Source organism: Oryza sativa, chromosome 10, assembly GCF_034140825.1.
Source record: "Oryza sativa Japonica Group chromosome 10, ASM3414082v1".
In the NCBI taxonomy this organism is placed as follows: domain Eukaryota; kingdom Viridiplantae; phylum Streptophyta; class Magnoliopsida; order Poales; family Poaceae; genus Oryza; species Oryza sativa.
In genome coordinates, this window is record NC_089044.1 from 13,572,924 (window position 1) to 13,591,180 (window position 18,257).

The 18,257-nt window shown below is 36.9% G+C and overlaps 2 protein-coding genes across 2 annotated transcripts; both read right to left on the reverse strand.

The window, feature by feature from the left end:
* Positions 1–1,719: 1,719 nt before the first annotated feature.
* On the reverse strand, positions 1,720–6,832 carry LOC4348521 (protein STRUBBELIG-RECEPTOR FAMILY 7). The gene is made up of 16 exons (XM_015759517.3): positions 6,721–6,832; positions 5,696–5,828; positions 5,532–5,603; positions 5,372–5,446; positions 5,178–5,249; positions 5,020–5,091; positions 4,812–4,883; positions 4,671–4,736; positions 4,524–4,589; positions 4,149–4,450; positions 3,769–4,058; positions 3,118–3,389; positions 2,757–2,892; positions 2,445–2,575; positions 2,177–2,333; positions 1,720–2,076 (listed from the first exon to the last, which is right to left on the reverse strand). The coding sequence occupies exons 1-16, from the start codon at positions 6,818–6,820 to the stop codon at positions 1,933–1,935; spliced, it is 2,160 nt and encodes a 719-aa protein (XP_015615003.1). The 5' UTR covers positions 6,821–6,832; the 3' UTR covers positions 1,720–1,932.
* Positions 6,833–16,631: 9,799 nt separating this feature from the next.
* On the reverse strand, positions 16,632–17,725 carry LOC9266891 (uncharacterized). The gene is made up of 2 exons (XM_026020744.2): positions 17,395–17,725; positions 16,632–17,190 (listed from the first exon to the last, which is right to left on the reverse strand). The coding sequence occupies exons 1-2, from the start codon at positions 17,452–17,454 to the stop codon at positions 16,783–16,785; spliced, it is 468 nt and encodes a 155-aa protein (XP_025876529.1). The 5' UTR covers positions 17,455–17,725; the 3' UTR covers positions 16,632–16,782.
* Positions 17,726–18,257: the final 532 nt, after the last annotated feature.

Consider the following 18,257-nt stretch of genomic DNA (forward strand, 5'->3'; position numbering starts at 1 on the left):
TCCAATCCGAGAGGTATCCGTATTCGATTTTTCTCCGGAGCGGACGGAAACTATCTGCTTCGTTTTCATCCCTAGTAGAGTAGGCTTCGATTCTTATATTATTATTCTCTCCATGATAGGCAACGTTAATCACGATCAGTATAACCAGGAAACAGTGTAATGTGCCTATTTATATAGACACAACAAAATTCAAAATTATGCATGAAGGACTCACACAATTTTTCATTTTTCATACTGCATACTTTGTGTGTTTATATGCATCACAAGGGTGTGAATAGTTTGCTATATGCTAACATGTGAGCATGCCATCTCCTCCAAATTGTCTTGTGTTTAACCAGCTTTGGTTAGTACTCCCTCCGTTTCACAATGTAAGACTTTCTAGCATTGCCCACATACATATAGATGTTAATTAATCTAATACATATGTCTATATTCATTAACATCTAAATGAATATGGGCAATACTAGAAAGTCTTACATTATGAAACGGAGGAAGTATCATCCATGCAGGAATTATCAGGTTCAGATTAGGAATGAAAGTTAGACCTGTCCTGTTCATTTCGACTACAAGGAGTGGATAAAGTTTCGGATTTTCGTGGCACGCTTTGCAAACTGCTAAACAGTACGTTTCGTGCGAAAACTTTCTATATGAAAGTTGTTCTAAAATATCAGATTAATCCATTTTTCAAGTTTGTAATAATTAAAACTCAATTAATCACACGTTATTACCACCTCATTTTGCTGAAATACTTAATCTTAATCTTAATCTTCATCTTTAGGAGATTCAAACACCTAACAATTACCCATTGCCTCACCTTTTTTTACCGGACTTAAAAGTTGGCAAAGACTATTTTTTTTCGTGAACGCGCAAAAGGATTGCACGTCAATATTAGAAGTTGGCAAAGACCTTCAGTAAAGACGAAAAAGAACTAGTAAAAAAGATAGTGTAGTTCTAGTTGAAGTGATGGGCAATGGGTACCCATTCCTGTTCCTAGCTCAGATGTTTAGCTAAATTGACGATAGGTTTTCATCAATTACATTGTTAGACAATCAAACTGTAAACAAACAAGCAAAATGAGAGGAAAAAACTAGCGAAATCAAAAGATGAAAGTCCACAGCCTCGGGGAAACTTCGTAGTGGTTTCTTGAAACTTATTTCTTTCCATAGAATTCCTATGTTCCAAAGATTTTGGATGTGTTTCTTGGTATGGATTGGGAACCCATCTCCTAGCACGGAAAACGGAGTGGTCTATTAGCGCGTGATTGATGAAGTATTAACTGTTTTTTTTTAAAAAGGATCAATATGATTTTTTAAGTAACTTTCGTATAGAAACTTTTTTTTACAGAAAATACACCATTTATCAGTTTAAAAAACGTGCGTGCAAAACACGAGAGAAGTGAGTTGGGAAAAGAACTCAGCCGTAGTGGTTTCTCGACACTTATTTCGTTTCCATAGAATTCCTATGTTCCAAAGAGGCCTTATTTGATGCATACCTTTTGCCAATTGGCGTTATCTAGCCCGAATGCTTCTCAATCAATTATAGTAGTATAGCATATGGAAAACTCTGTAAAGAAATTATGTTTACAAGAGTATATTCAACTGTTGCTTTTTTTTTTACAAAGAAAATAGTATATATCATGCAACTAATTTTAGTATATAAACTTTTAAGAATCTACCAGACTGTAAATTTGATCGATATCACTGCAACTAGCTTCAGATATGAGCAAGCTGATATCATTAGGCATGAAGCAGCCAAACTTGTAATTTCATTATACGAGACAAAACCTGTGAATATGTACTGATGAGTTGAAAGTTCAGTATTTCCCCCTCCATTTTTCCCCTTTCCCCATCTGCATCAGGTTCTAGGAACCAAACATATTACAGTCACCAGAGAGATAGGATGCAGGTTCAACACAAGATCTGTCTCAACATGTTACACGAACTCCTGGTCCTGGTCATCTGGTCTTCGAGAACCCTCTTCGCCGTCGATCATTCTCCTAGTCATGTTGGCCCTCTGAACAAGGCGGACCAGCGCTTGCACCACCTCAGACATCGGCGGTCTGAACTCCGGCTCAGGCTGAAATAGTGAAGGTTTTGGTTGGTATAATTCAGATCCTTGGTGTTCAGTTATGAATATGCTGGCAAACTGCATTGTACCAGGAGTGAAGGTTATATACCTGGACACACAGCGCAATGACGTCTGCGAAACGGGACAGGGATTTGGCAGGGTACAGGCCCTTGAGCGCTGGGTCGACCATCCGGTCCAACGCATCGATGTCATGCAGCTGGGGCGTTGCCCACCGGACAAGTGACTGCTCTGTCCGGAGTCTAGCGCTGAGACGATAGTTTGACACAACAGTCAGGGGTCAGGACTAAGAAATTAGGAATCATCAAATGTAGGCATAAACAATTCAGGGATGCAGAATCAGAGAAAAATAGGAATACCTGTCAAATGGTTTGCGGCCTGTCAAGAGCTCCAGCATGACAACTCCAAAGCTATAAACATCACTCTTGAGGGTATACTGCCCAGTCATGTCAACTTCAGGGGCACTATATCCAGAACCCTGATCTGAAGCCTATTGAGATTTATTTGGAAACATGAAAAATATGGTAAGCCATATGTTGTGTAACATCTTGGATACTCAAGAAAAGAACCAATCCATTCAGAACTTAAGTTTCCTTTTTTAAGTAAGACCATAAATTTCTTTACAATTGAAAATATATATGTTTGTTGGAGCAAAATGATTTGAGTTTTACCTGGAATTCAGAATCAGGAACACTGCTGGCAAGTCCAGCATCAGAAACATGAGGATTGAACTCGGTGTCCAGCAAGATATTAGATGACTTGAAGTTCTTGTGGATAATAGAAGGAGAACAAATTTCATGAAGATACCTACAGAAAGTTAACAGGAAAGGTGATTAGGTGTTGACAGAATTCCATGCAATTAAGAGAATTTACAAGTGATTTGTGCATATACTCGTTATTTACCTATCACATTCCATTCTATTATAATGGCAAGTCAGATCAATTTTCACAAGTCATTAAGTTGGAAAAAAGACAATAATTTATTTGAAAAGTATCCAACAGATAGGGAGAGAGATCTTAGTTTTCACTTACTCTAGTGCCCGTGCAGAACCTAACGCAATCTTAACACGAGAATTCCAGCTGAGTGGTTTGCTATATTCATCTGGGAGGTGAAGCATATCATGCAGCGAACCATTTCTGTGGAAATCATAAACTAGCAAGTGCTGTCCATGCTCCATGCAATAGCCCACAAGCTCATTGAGATTGGGATGGTGCAACTTTGAAATGTTTGACACCAAGTCAAAGAAATCGTCTGAAGATTGGCTTGGCAACACAGTACTGTTTAGTTTCTTGACAGCTAGTACCTGATTCATATAAGGAGAAATGTAAGCCACATTGATCATGTGAAGAAATGAACTGTCTTTGTATATCCAAGTGTGAAACACTTGGTAACTTCCAAGGCAGAACAAATATATGATGGTGGAAATCTGAATTGGTAAGAAAGCAATCAACTCAATATTTTCATTTACATATTGTACTATAAATGAATGAAGTTTTGTCACTATTGCTAGGAAGAAATGGAAACCATGTATGAATGTATTGCTTCTGCCTCTAAGATTGCTTAGGTGCATTTATGTAGGAAAAGTTACTCTAAAATCAAATTTACAGCACAGTTTTAAAAACTGCACAGTAAGATATCTTTTGCTATTCTCTCAAGCAAATGGCAAGTGCAATCATGCGTACCTTTCCATCACTGAATTGTGCCCTGTAAACACGTCCAAAAGTACCCTCTCCAACAAGATTGTCCATGTTGAAACTATCTGTTGCCATCTGTAGGTCTGCAACTGAATAAACTGTTGCTTTTACTGATGCTGAATTACTTTTCTTTGCAACAGGCTTGTTTGAAAAGTCATCATCATCGTCATCAAATGACTGGTTGCGCTCAATCTTAGGAGGTGGTTTTAGACTAACGGCCACAGGGGAAGGCAAAGGCTCCACCTCTATCTTGGTGGATTCTGGTATAGGCTTCACATCTGCATTTGTAGAACCATGCATACATTATAACTTACAAAACTAAAGTGTCGATCATGGTATATCAAACACTGCAACACTCAAACACTGACCTTTAACTTCATTGGAAGGGTATGAATTGAAAGGCTGTCGCTGTTCAACATGTTCTTGCCTTGTACCTTTGCGTTTTCTCTTTATCAAGAAGAATGCTACAACTGCTCCAATGACCAGTAGAGCTACGATAATTCCTGCTATAGCTCCAGCACGTAACCCTGAATTTCCACCAGAACTTGATGAGCTACCACTGCCATTGGAGTGTCTGCCTGGGCTTTTTTTACGGTTGCGTGATGGTGGAGGTGCTGTGAATGGTGGTGGTGGTGGTGCCGGACCTGTGCTCCAAGAATTGCCATCGGTTCTGTTGAACATAACATTAGTTCAAGATGCAGCCATCCAAAACATTAGGGAACTAAGACATAAGCAATACTTACTGAAGACTATTTATTTTCTTTAGCTCATTAGGAATCCAACCAGTAAAACGGTTGTTTCCCACATTTCTGCAATAAAGGAGGAAAAACTGGACTTAGTACAATATTGTGTGATATAACCGATTTATACCTTCAAAATGATTTGCTTACAAATTATCCAGGGGAAGATTAGCAAGGACATTGATTGATCCAGTAAATTGGTTGTTCTGCAGATACCTGGTAAGATAGAACATAGGTTATAGGTATAAGAGAACTTATAAATTTATTATATTATTCAAAGTTCCTTCTTACAAAGTTTTCAGGCTTGACAGAGAAGTGAAACTTTGTGGGAGATCACCAGTAAGAGAATTTAAGGAGAGATCACTGTAGCAATGTACAGAAATATAGTAAGAGCAAAGATACATCGTGACTTGTAAGAAATGCAAACAGAGAAGTTAGAAGAATTTTGTGTGCACATTGAGATCAACCTAGAATACTTGTTTTAAGTAAGAGTACTCACAGTGTTGATAAACTTGGAAGGTTGGAAAAGACATCTGTCATATTTCCTTGTAATTGGTTATGATTAAGGTTTCTGTATTCACAAAGAAAATCCAATTAACCCATAGAGTACAATATGAATTTCAAGGCAAATTTGTATTTGGGTCAAAAGGTACTCACAGATACTTAAGTTTAGGCATTGTGGAAATTGAGTATGGCACATTTCCAGCAAACTGGTTCCCAGCAAGATTGCTGCAAATAAAAAATTCACTTAAATTATCGCCATAAATAACAAAGAACAATTAGATAGTATGTGTCAGTACAATTTTTTTCCCTAAAATAGATTATAAAATGGCAACATCTGAGGAACTTACAGCCTCTCAAGCTTCTTATTTGGAAGATTGTATTGAATATTTTGGCCACCCCCAAGATTATTTTGGCTCATGTCACTGCATGGAATTATGATCAAGTTAATCACCAAGTGAACTCCCAAACAGAAAGAACTACTCCAAAAATTCCATTATCCAAACTCACAGCTCAACTAGGGACTCCATGGTGTTCATATTGTAGGCCAGATTCCCCGAAAGCCCCAAGCTCGGCAATTTACTAGTAGAACCAGGAAGAGAAAAACACATCAGAGAAAACAATAAATTGGGCTCACAAGCAAGAACATTGAATTATGCAACCACACTACCCACATTGCTGTGACTGATGATCCAGAGCAGGTGATGCCCTGCCATGAGGCGCCACATGGGTCACCGCCATTCACCTGCCAACCGCGCAGCTGCCCCGGCGAATTGAGGCTGGTGAATAGCGCATTGAGGACAGTAACTGCATAATAAAAAGTAAAGAATTACTTCAAGTCAATAGGTGTGGAATATCGCCAGACAAATTTTCAGTTAACATGAATACATGATTACTTATAACGGAAAGCTGGACCAGTCCCACCTAGAGATTCACATGATATCAGGACCAATGAAATGGATCACAGATGCAAATAGCTACTAAACTGAATCTACTTTGGATGAGCAATGATGTCACGGATCCATCTTGGGCAATTTTGTTGGTTCTGGTATACTTTACAAATGATTGAATGCTCCTACAATGGTCATTAACTCATTTATCTCCCCTGAAACTAAAACTTCTCCCCTACAATCATCAAACAGAATGAACAACACACTCCAGGTGCATAGATGCAGAGTTTCCCAAAGATCCCAATGCAAACCCTAGCTCAGAATCCCCATCAATGATCAAATCAACCAGCAAAGGTGTCTGGACTGTGCTGACAGCTGCTGAAAGATTTGGGGCAAGAGAAAGCTGCTCAAAATCCTCATTCCTCCCAAATCTACCGAAAAACCACATCATGTGATCCAACAAAACAAGATTTAGCTTAACAACTCAGAGCAATAAACATCAGCAAAAGAAAGAGACGAACAAGCATTCACAAAATCTCCAGCTCAGCAGAAACAAACGCCACCAAAGATGTGGGTACAGGCATTCAAAGCAGGAACCAGCAAAGACACCCCCCATGGTCCCAATGCTGCAAAGACAAAATCTTGCCTTCTCCCGACCAAAAATCCATGGCGGTCCAGAACAAAGGAATCAAGAACCTCAAAAGCAAGAAAACAAAAAAGAAAAGCACAAGCACAAGCAAGCAAACAATGAGACCCCAACCCAAACAGAGATTTTCTTCTTCTTTTTTTCCTTTTCCCCAGCAGCTCACCATCATTGGCGTCAGTGGTCGCAGCAACCAAGATTCGCCGCTGGGTCCAAGAACAGCAGCACGAGACGAGGAAGACGAGCGGCCATGCCCAGGCCGCCATTGCTCCTCCTCCACCTCCTCTCTCTCCTTCTCTCCTCTCCTTATAGGAACAAGAGAGAGTGGGGAGGAAGATGAAGAAAAGCTGCTTTCTTGGCTAAAAAATTCCGCCTTTTCTTTCGGTTGGGGCTGATTTCTCACGCCATTTTTTCTCCCCCTGCGATTTTTGTTGGGTTTTTTCACTGTTCACTCCTGCGTGCTCATGAATTCTTTTGCTGTATAAATAAATTAAATTAAATGGGAAGCAGCAGAGGGAGCAGCAGCTGCGGCAACGGGGCGCTGCAGCCGAGGCGAGAGAGAGAGAGCACCCGAGGCTGCGGTTGGTGGGGCCGCGAGGATCTCGACCGTTCGATGACGATCCAACGGTCCAGATCGGCTCACCAACCTGCTTCAGCGGTTGCATGTGAAGCTCACCGATCGAGTCAAGAATATTCTACTTAACAATAAAAAAGGAAATATAGGAAGTAGGAAATGCCATGGAGACTTGAGTGAGTGCTTTTCACAAGTAATTAGAGGGAAAATTAGCATAAAAAAGTCAATTTTGAGGATAAAAGTAATCTAGTGAGAAAATAAAATTGATTTTTTTATTAAACTTAGCAATTTATGTTTGATGTACATATCTCTTCAAAGGAGTGTTAAGAGAGCATACTTGCATGTGTTTACCGAGTAGGTGTTCAACAATGTATGTCCTTACAACAATTTGTATTTATTATAAGTATTTATGAGTAATATGTAACTTGTGCTAAATTGCTAATGAAATATTTGAAATGTGATATTACTTAACAACTTTATATAAAGTTATTTTTAATTTCTATAGGATACATTTAAAAATTTTCGATTATAAAGGCGACCTAAAATACATATGCAATGGTGCCATCACATTTGATTATTTTGACCCTTCATGTAATTACTCTTTCCACAAGAGGACCCATCTGATCATGGTCTAATTAAAACATAAAACCATCAATCATCCCATGATCCTTAATAGGATAATCAACTGACCTAAACGGCCACTTGACATGAGGCCCTTATGGAACCTTCCCTGGCAGCATTCAACCGTTTGAGTATAAAGGAATTTTCAATCTGCTCTCCTATATTAGTTTGTTGGTAGTTGCAGGTCTAATCAAGCTTTGGACAGAGCATAATCACACGGACATGGAGTAAACCTTTATCATACAGTTCAGATTTTCCTGTCAGCCAACTAACCCCCATAGAAAATAACACATGCCTGCTTGTTGTTAACGGTTGTGTAATGTATCCTGGTCACTGACCAGTGGGCCCTCCAGTGAAGAATGGTTCCCAAATAACCCACATTCACATGCACACGGGCCACAACATGCACGTACCATGGGATTCATCTTTTCGTTTATGTTTATACTTATCAGCCAAAATTTAAATTTTCAACCTTAAATTTAGAGCTGATTTTGAGGTTTTTTCAATGAAGTTTATTTTTCAGTCTTTGCTTTTAGATCATTAAGAACATGTATATAAAAGTTTTATTCACGAATTATTTTTCGTTTGCAAATACGTCGTTTCGCTTATTCCGCGAAACGATGTCTCCGCATGTATACACCATAAATATATGTCCCTAACACAAGTTAGAGCCTTAAGATAATTATGTAAAATGTTTGAAGTTGTATATATTGTTGGCGCTAGAGTTTAAACTATAATGATATACCGATAAAAAAAAGACATCATTTATATATTGTTTTCTCCATTTTAAGAGATATACAAGCCATTCATAATTTGATACTACCTTTTGGGGAGGGGGATTTGATATGTTAAGGGAATTGTCGTTTGGAAGATTTTAACTCATGTATTAATTTTGACCACAACTAAAGTAATGGTGAGACGAAATATTGGATCCAATACTAGTAGTGAAATTATATTCAACCATGAGTTCTTTATGCATTAAACCCACCACCCTAAGATGCTTCAATTTGTCGACAGTTGTGTAGTACCATATATGATCTTATCTTGATGGGAAAAAAAAAACACAAACATGCGTTAAGTTAGCATGTATTTTGTTCAAATTTGTATTCAACGTGTGTAGTATAAATTTGTCCAGCGGTTGGCTAGGCATTGCCTGCGATATAATCACCGGCATACGTGAACCTACTACTGCTACGAGACGTGAATCGTAAAGGGTTGCTGCTGCAAGGCGTTAAGAGAAACAAGACAACGCTCTCTAAGAAAAACAAGACAACACATGTCAAGAAAGGGGAGGCAGCCATTGGCGACGAGGCAGATAGAGTTTAACAATTTGAACACATATATGGAGCTCACTTGCTCACCATGAGTTTCCTCTACTTCATCGAGTTGTTGTTGCATCTAGACACCATGGGACGATAAGCAACAAGCAAGATATGGATATAGCGGCTGCAGTGAGAGAGGAGAAGACAGTGAAGAGATGAGAAAGGACTTAATTAGACCCCGTCCAACATGGCTATTTAGGTTTTGATTTTTATCCCCACAGATGAGCTATTAGCATAGCAAGAATCCATGTTTCATATGCTTTAACCATCATGATACAATCATCTTCCTGTTGATCCCCTTTCTCCCTGGTCCACCAAAAAAAATGGAGGATGGGTGCCAATAGTTCATCACGAAAGAAAAAACTGACCGATATTGTTAACTAATAGAATAGTACTGCTAACTAACACTAATATATAGAAATAAGTATCTACAAATATAAACGAACTAATTTATAGATATGATTAATTGAGTATTACTCCCTCCTTCCTAAATTGATCATCATATAATGGAATTCAAAAATTCTCAAATTAATCATCATATAACCGCATGGACACGGATTTCATCAAAATACAATTAATGCAAGATGAGAGAATGTGTGCATGCTAAGGTGTAATTGGCATAGTGTTTTAATCGATACATGCATTGTGAGAGAATGTGTGCATGGTATCTTGATTGATGTGATTTAAATTATCCTTAGTCTTGGTATATAAACATATATGATGATCAATTTGGTAAGGAGGGAGTAAGTAGTAAAAATTTTAAAAAAATTGATTTATTTTATTTTCAAAAAACTTTTATATAGAAATTTTTTAAAAAGGAAAATGTTTAACCGTTTAGAAAACATGCTAAAATATCAACATGTTACCGTTTAGAGCTGCTCAAAAGAACTCAGACTAGAACAAAAGCTATGTTCCCTAATCGAAGGTGGAAATATTGACTTATACTCTAGTACAAAATAAAATTATGATGGTTATAATACAAAAGAAAATTGTCATATTGCGAAATTTCTTTCGAGAGTAGTTTATATTTCCTTTTGGACTAAAACCTCCTAATAATATTTCTAATGTAGCTGGAAATTGACTTAATGGTATTGATTCAAGAACTAAGACACTTAATTTTTAGAGCATATGTTTTATGTTGAAATCTTTGGTTGAGTGGGAATGAGGTGGTATGTGATAAATCTCCAAATAAATCTTATATGTAGGTATTTTTCAAGGCAACATACTCCGGTTCTTGACACTGCTTTAACGTGTGAAAAGAACCATAAGCTAATATATATACTGCAAGCTGAAACTTGATATTACGGTCATGTAGATTTTTGTCAATTTCGACTGAAGATATACAAGTAAGCTTCAATAATTGTTCTATCTTTTAAGTGTTGGTGTTTGCTAGTCGTTTTTTATGGGTTAGCCAAATGTTTAGAGAATTATATACTATGTAATATCTGACTGCAGTTTCTTTGAAATAAAGGCTAGATTTAATTCCATTATCTCAAAAAAAAAACTTAGCCTGAGATGCAAATTCGCTAGAAAGAGAAATTAAATACGCTCGCGACAGGAAAGGACCAACGAGTGAAAACAAGAGCCGTACGAACTCACGGACTGATCAATAAGGGCAGAGTGTACCTTGTCATTGACCGTCTACAAGATGTGATGCGGTCCCTATATACACTAAATCAGGGACTAATTAATCTCTCTAGGTTTTCTTCCTCATATGATTGATTGTCCATCCTCTCTCATGTTTTCTTCTTCACTGTCTTGCGTCAATCTTGCGAATCCAGTGATTATTATTGAAAACCGATCTGGAATGACAGGTTCTCATAATACTTTTGGAAGAAAAAAAAATACAATATGGTATTCTTTTTCCCCTTGATCTAATTAGACTTTCTCATATATTCGTTTTCCTAAAACCACTAAAATAAGCTGCCAAGAACAGGCACTTTCGCCGTTGGGTATAATAAATTTGTTGATTAGTACCGGTTAACGACGATAGTACATAAACCTCAAAATCATTTTAAAGCTTGAACGAGTACATGATTAGACGGTCGTACATGAATCCTTGAACACTAGTAATAACGCAAGCCACCTGCTACATGTTATGGCATCTCAATAAGCTAGCCTGGTTGGCTCAGCTATTCAACCACATGTAGAGAATTAATTATTAATAGTGTACCACTTATTATTATGACACACCCATAAATTATGTGAAACTATATCAGTATTAACTCTTTTGATTACCCTAATACTATGTCATACTTGATGAATAAAAATTAGAGAGCGTAAAGACAAATTTTATGGTATAATATACTGACAGTATATATTGCTAGTATAAACAATTTAAGGGTGTAGATTGTGATTTGCCTACTCACTTAAATCGACTGCAGTATAAAATTAAAATGAGGGTAAAATAGTTTTTTCTCTATGCTAGATAATCTCTCCCACTCTTTCCCACCAACAATATTAACATTGCATGGTTTTAAGGAGAGAAATTTAGTTCCTAGTAGTCCCCACTACTGTAGTCAATGATATTTTAAAAACATGGTTAGTACAGTGATCCCCTCTATGTTAGCATAACCATGACATTAAAATCAAGGTTAATGTTCCAATAAAGTGTGCTGATGTGTTGCCTCATTCCCACTTCACCTGTCTCCATAGTACTATATCACCTAGCAACACGACAAGTAGGTACGGCACTAGCTAAGCTACGGGCACATTGTTGGCGAGACAATTCATTTTGATTTATTTCTGTTCATTCAATTTTTGTCCTTTCCTTTTCAGCCACCTTTTAATCGTGGGAGCAGCATCTGCATGAAGGTTAGAATGGTGGCAAACTGACAAATACGTGCCACCGCGATTTCTTGAAAATATTTAATATATTGCAAAACAGTGGAGAAAAAACATTAGCGGAAGAAGGAAAGGAAAACCTATTGATTTCATGTTAAATTATGATTTATTTTATGTACTATCGATTATATTATGAATCGGAGTTTATACATGAAAAAAAACATGATCATACTCTATCTTCCTATATAGTTGGTACCACTAAGGGACATTTACTCCTATTAAAGTAAGACATGCAAGAAGCAACATCATTAATATTTTTAAGCCATTAGATCATATTAGTACAAAGATAACAACCGTTAGATTAAGAATCTACTTATTTATCCAATTTAATCATTTATTAGTTATCCATTCACCTCCCCTTGTCCCATCTCATAGTCACACATAGCACTAATACATATTTTGTACATAACATCATGTTTTCCGAATACAATCAAATTATTGTTTAATATGTGTATTTTGTTTTATTATGCATGATAAGATAGCATATGATTATTAGGTATCATTATCTGAATCCATTTTCAGAAAAAACTTGAGTGAAGTAGAGAGATGCAAACTGTCTAGATACAATGGTACATATTGTGTATGGAAATAATATTCATATATTATAACAATACACAATCACACTTGGAAAAATAAAAGCATGAATTATATTGTAATACATAAGACATATATAAATCCACATTATCATGTATTTTGTATATACATAGAGTTGCACCTAACCATTTAAAACTATGATTTTGTTTGACGATAAAACTACAGAACCCGCGGCAAAGACGCGGGGTGCTAGCTAGTATATAGAAAATATAACCCCACCACTATAGGTTCCTACATCACTTCACTTGCAATCAATGAGAGCAAACAAAAGAAGAAGAAAATGCCAAATATGACATAGCTATCAGTATAAATGATTAGATCACCTAAGAGTTTGTGGGCTAATGCTATTTTGTTTTTGCTAGCTGACTCAAATTATCTACTCAAAGACATTTGTTTCTGTCCTTCAAAAATATTGAGTGTATATTTACTCTAGTTAGAAATAGGTGACATGTTTAATTTTAAAGTGCAACCAAATTATACAATTCTTTACCTGTAATATCTCTGAAATTATTGAGATCAGACACATAAAAATAATGTGAATAATTTTTCAAAATATTTTTCTTAGTTTACTATATTCATAAGCATAATAGAAATATGAATTAGTAATGGTCAAAGTTATATTTAGGAGCGACCACTAAAGTCAGTAACCGGTTGAGGCCAAATAGAGCTATCCTTTGTATTGAACAATATTATTAATGGTTTAAACTATGTGCAATTTATTATTGAGAGGGCAATATATAGTATATAGCAAATGAGCGCATATTGTCTTTTTTAAAAATGGTTTTTAACCCTATAGTACTTGTGAAGACCATACAACTTAGCTAGATCAATTCTATGAGGACGATGCAGTCAAATTTTCTTGAAAATATACTTTTTTTGACCAGTTTTATAGGATAATACATTTTTTTAAAAGAATTGATAAAAATATATTGTTGTCGCATAGCAAGGATGCAAACTCACAGCGAAACTGGGCCCACCGCGCACCAGTTCACTCTTCCCTCATGCGATCTCGCAGTGGTGTGGACCGTTCTTGCTCCCTCATGCAAGTTCGCTTTTCTCCACATGAAGTTGTGTGTCATCATACGAACTCGCCCCTAGTTCACATCCCGCTTCGCGACGACGGTATACTTCTGTCAATTCCTTCGAAACATATATATTTCTGTAAAACCGGTGAAAAAAAAAGTATACTTTCAATTTTTTTCCGCATTAATTAATCGGGCTTCTTCATTTGAAAAATTCATTCAACCAATCAACATCATTCAGCCCTTCAATCAATTTGCTAGTTACTTCCTTAATGCGAAAGATGGCAACGTTAGAACTAACATCAATGAAAGGACAACCTAACCCAAGCCTCATGAGTACCTTTTGTGGCAAGAGACAACCTACTCCACTAACCAAGGGCAATCCATGAAAAAAGCATCAGTGCCATATCACAATATAAGTATTGCCCAAGCTAGCTAGGATTAATCGGATGATTTAACACTTGACACGTATAATTAACAAAAAGAACAGAACAATGCATGCCATTATCACAAACTGAGCTGATTGCATGCCATTATCACAAATTGAGCTGATCTTTCATGAAAGGCCATGCATGCAAGCAAATCTGTTTGTGACAGGGAATCATCGTCTATCCCCAAATGAAACTTGTAAGTAGAGCAAAATTAAAGGGAACACCACTCTTTAATTTAAAGCCTGTTCTCATTTGATATGTCCCTGTCTCTTCAAATCGTTGTTATTCGCAAAGTATTTTTGGAGTCTGAAAATGTTTTGAAATGAGACCTTTTGTTTTTAGAACAAATTGTATGTAACTGTCTCAGTCTTCCCTTTTGGTTTAGATCAAGTGAAGCAATAACCATCACTAGGTTGGTCCATTACTTCAGAAAAACTCTTCAACCACCGGGGTCCTTTTTTTTAAGCTTTTACAAACTACATGATTACTAACTATGCTAAACATTTTTTTTGTAGCGCATGTGGTTCATCGTTTACTCTTGAAAAAATAAGTTAGAAGAAATTAAATGTGAATTTAGTAGCAAAATTATTTCCGAGATGCCCCCTTATTTCACACTGTTTTGTACTCTGTTCTTTGATGTTTCCCGGATGAAATGATGCGCAAATCTTTTTGGGCATTAAAAAGAAAAACTAAAACAAAATATATGTATATATGCCTTTATGCACCTTCTTTGGCAAATTCATCTGTTCTTTAATGAATGGCAGTACTCCTGTTATTTTGTATCAAAATTATCTGTTCTTTATTGTTCGATCTAATCAAATTTCTGGAAGATATCGTATATCTTCCTTATAAATAATTTAGTTCTCCTGCAAAAAAATAGATAATTTCAAACTAAGAAAGTTGCTATGATCTTCTGGAAACGGTTCCATGTGCTTTTGTGCATACAGCAATTTAATTACGCCATTAATTCTGAGATCTTCAAACTAAATAACTACAATTACCAACTCCTTACACGTGCCACATATTACTGAATACCTACTACAAAAAAATTCGAGACATGAACATGCAGGTCAGGGAGATCAAGTCACTTTTTAATCATTCCTTGTCTTTATCATAAAGCCTTTTGATTTGGCTGTCTTGATTTGTACGAACAGATTATCTACAATTTACGCTTGCAAGGAGCCAATTAATTAAACACATGGGGATTATTAGGTCGGACTGCAATTCAAGGCCGATATGATGTTGCAACTGGTGGCATCGTGCGTGGCATTATTTCATCTTTTGATTTAGCTCACGTAGTTAAATGCGCAAATTATGTGATTAGGTGTCATCAATTAGCTATAGTGCTTAATCGTCACTGACCCCTTTTGTTTGCACTTTTATGTTTCTAGTTTTTCATATTTTTTTGCTATTGCTCTAATTTTTTTTACAACTAATAGTAGGAAGTTCAAGTATAGTTTGACAAAAGAAAGGTTTTGACATATGAATATAATAATATAGCATAACTAATTTTCTCTGCAAAAGGCATTACTTTTCCATTAATTGAGTTTTCTCCTTTTTTTGCAATTTAATATCCAAATTATCCTAGGACAGATCAACTTGGAGACCAACCTGAAATCCTAGTTGAAATGTAGGAATTTTTATAGGACATCATAAATTCATAATGTCAGTTTTGCTACTGAAAATCCACTGTTGCAAACAGTTGGTGGATTAATTATTATCCTATTTCCAACAGAATAAATGATGGATCAACAATGAAAGAGGCCTTAAAAAACATGTCTATCTTGTTTAATTTGGCAGATGATCCGTCAAATCATCTTAATCTTAGGCAGCAGAAGTCAAGGGTGTAAATCCAATCATTTAAGAATCATTTTCGGACCCGCGTGGGCTTGAAAATGCTGTCAGCCAGCACAAGAAGCCTAACATTCCATTTTTGCAAAATCCATTTTCATATATTGTTTCGTATCATCAATTTTTCTCACAAAAATTGTTGTTTCAGAAGAACTTATTCGTCTTGAAGTTAAAGATAATTCAAATTTTGACCTGTAATTTGGCCCGGATCAGCAAACTCCTCGTGAACATTTGGGCCGATTTGGTTGGGAAAATATGATCAAATGGGCCTTTTCATTCATGGTGGAGATGCCTCGAGAAATGCATCTCCACTGATGATACCCTTACCAATTGGAAATTTATTATGCAAAGGGATTATACTACAAAAAAATGGATTGTCTAAACTTTCTGAAATTTTATGTTTATCCCTATGTACATTCTGTTACGAATCCCATAAGGGTTTTTCATATAAAATTCGTGTCTCCGTTGTGCATCTATTTTCATAACACATTCGGTGGTGGTTATTGTGCATGAGGACAAATTCATGTATTTCAAACATGTTAGAACGGAGTAGAGGATTTCCAATAGAAATTCAGAGAATTTGCACGGTATTTCTGTCTTTCTTCCATTCCTTCTTTCTCTTTTTTTTTTCATTGCTAAAGTTTCCACAAAGTACTAGGCCATGGAAAGTGATTTTAACAATGCTACTCATTGACACAAACAATCTTTCGGAGTTACATGGCAGAGCAGGATCCTGTTTTTTTTTTTCTGAAAACTACTGAAAACAAGCAGTTTAAAAAGGCATTGAGAAATTCTTCTTTTTTTTTAGACAAGGAAGATGGATCACATCCTGGAAGGCATTGAGAAATGCCTTGCCAGTTTCAATCAAATAATCACATTGTTGCTCAAGACAGCAATGCAGAAAAATTACAAGAACATTCACAACCAGAAATGAGCAGCATCCAAACTGAAATGCAATTGCCATCACCACTATGTGACCAGGTAAACAGGGCCAAATGCCTCCCTTTTCATCACTCCATAGTTCACCTGGTCAAGCTGCATGTAAGGCTGATGATGATCATCCTCCTCGTAGTCCACCGCCGCCGCCACCGCCGTCGCCGCGGCGGCGAAGCAGTCGGCGGCGGTGTGCCGGATCACCTGGACAAGGTTGCTGCATTCCTCCATGATCTGGCTGCTGGAGAGGAGAATGCTGCGGGTTTTGTGGCTCCTGGTATGATGAGCCTTGATGTTGTCAGGTTTCTTGTGCTTCTTCATCTTGTTCTGAAACTTTGACAGGAAGGTCAGGTATCTCTTCTTCCATGGCTTGCTCTTCACAGCAGCAGCAGCTTGGGAACCTGAAATGTTGCCTTGCTGATGCTTTGTTGATTCACCTGCTATCTGAAGACAAGTGCAATGGATCAAGGTTTAGATTTTGAGACATATTCATGATTTTTTTAACTCTTGCAGTGTTGATTCTCCCAGCAAATTTGCACAGAACTTGAAGCAAGATGTAGTGTGGAAGACTGAAAACATGGGAATAAAAAGGCCATGCAAAACTTGCAGAATTCTTGTAATCTAAACATTAGCATCAAGTAGAATCACCTTGGAAAGACCATGCTGAGGATCATGAGTAGCCCTCCCATGGCAACTCTTCTTCTTCATCTTCAGCAGCCAAAGATCACTAGCAGAGGATGAATGAAACCCTCACAAGCTATCAGAAGAAAATTTCTAGTTCATGGACTACATGTGACTTCTGAGACATCCTAAAACTCAAGGTACAATGCATCAGAAAGTGTACTATTAGCACTTAGTACTTTTTTTGCAGAAAGCAATGCCTCACGCTGTCAGTGGCAGTTGGCAGGTAATAGTAAAGCACCAAGGCAGCAGGATGCATAAAAACAGCAGCTGCAGTAGGGTGAAGGCACTGATTAAATAGGATGCTACAAAATACCCTTTGCACTTGTATTATGGTACTTTATCTAAGAATATAGTAGCAACTTCTCCACTTACTCTCTCGTCTCAACTGATCACAACCGTCTCTCATCTAATTTCTTCATCTACTTCCGCCTCTGAACAGATCACAACCATCCCTTGTATAATCCTATCTAATTTCTTAATTATCGTGCAAAACTCAAGAAATCCTTATAGTTTGGTATGGAGGGGTAGGTCATATCAACAATTTGAAGGTTGTATTTTTGTCCCCCACAGTGTTCAATGCTGGTGTTTGAGTGTTTGGGCCTAGCTTGAACTTAAACCTCATTTTGGAGTACAATATCAATAGCACAAAATTGCAGCAACACATTCTATTATAGAAGCTAAATTTAACAAACAAACAAAAAAAAAGCTGAAAAGTCTATCCTTCACTTGGGGTTTGGAAATCATATGGCCAATGAGACAAAACATCTTGGACAGTACTACAATGTATGTAGGGCATGAGGACAGTAGTACCTTTGTAGTTCATGAAT

Excerpts from the sequence above, each read along its gene's own strand:
- LOC4348521 (XM_015759517.3), bottom strand. The coding sequence starts at position 6,820 with ATGGCGGCCTGGGCATGGCCGCTCGTCTTCCTCGTCTCGTGCTGCTGT. Across the intron at positions 5,604-5,695 it reads GGATCATCAGTCACAGCAAT|TAAATTGCCGAGCTTGGGGC; the intron begins GTGGGTAGTGTG and ends TGGTTCTACTAG. Across the intron at positions 5,250-5,371 it reads AATAAGAAGCTTGAGAGGCT|CAATCTTGCTGGGAACCAGT; the intron begins GTAAGTTCCTCA and ends TTTTATTTGCAG.
- LOC9266891 (XM_026020744.2), bottom strand. The coding sequence starts at position 17,454 with ATGAAGAAGAAGAGTTGCCATGGGAGGGCTACTCATGATCCTCAGCAT. Across the intron at positions 17,191-17,394 it reads CTCAGCATGGTCTTTCCAAG|ATAGCAGGTGAATCAACAAA; the intron begins GTGATTCTACTT and ends ACTTGTCTTCAG.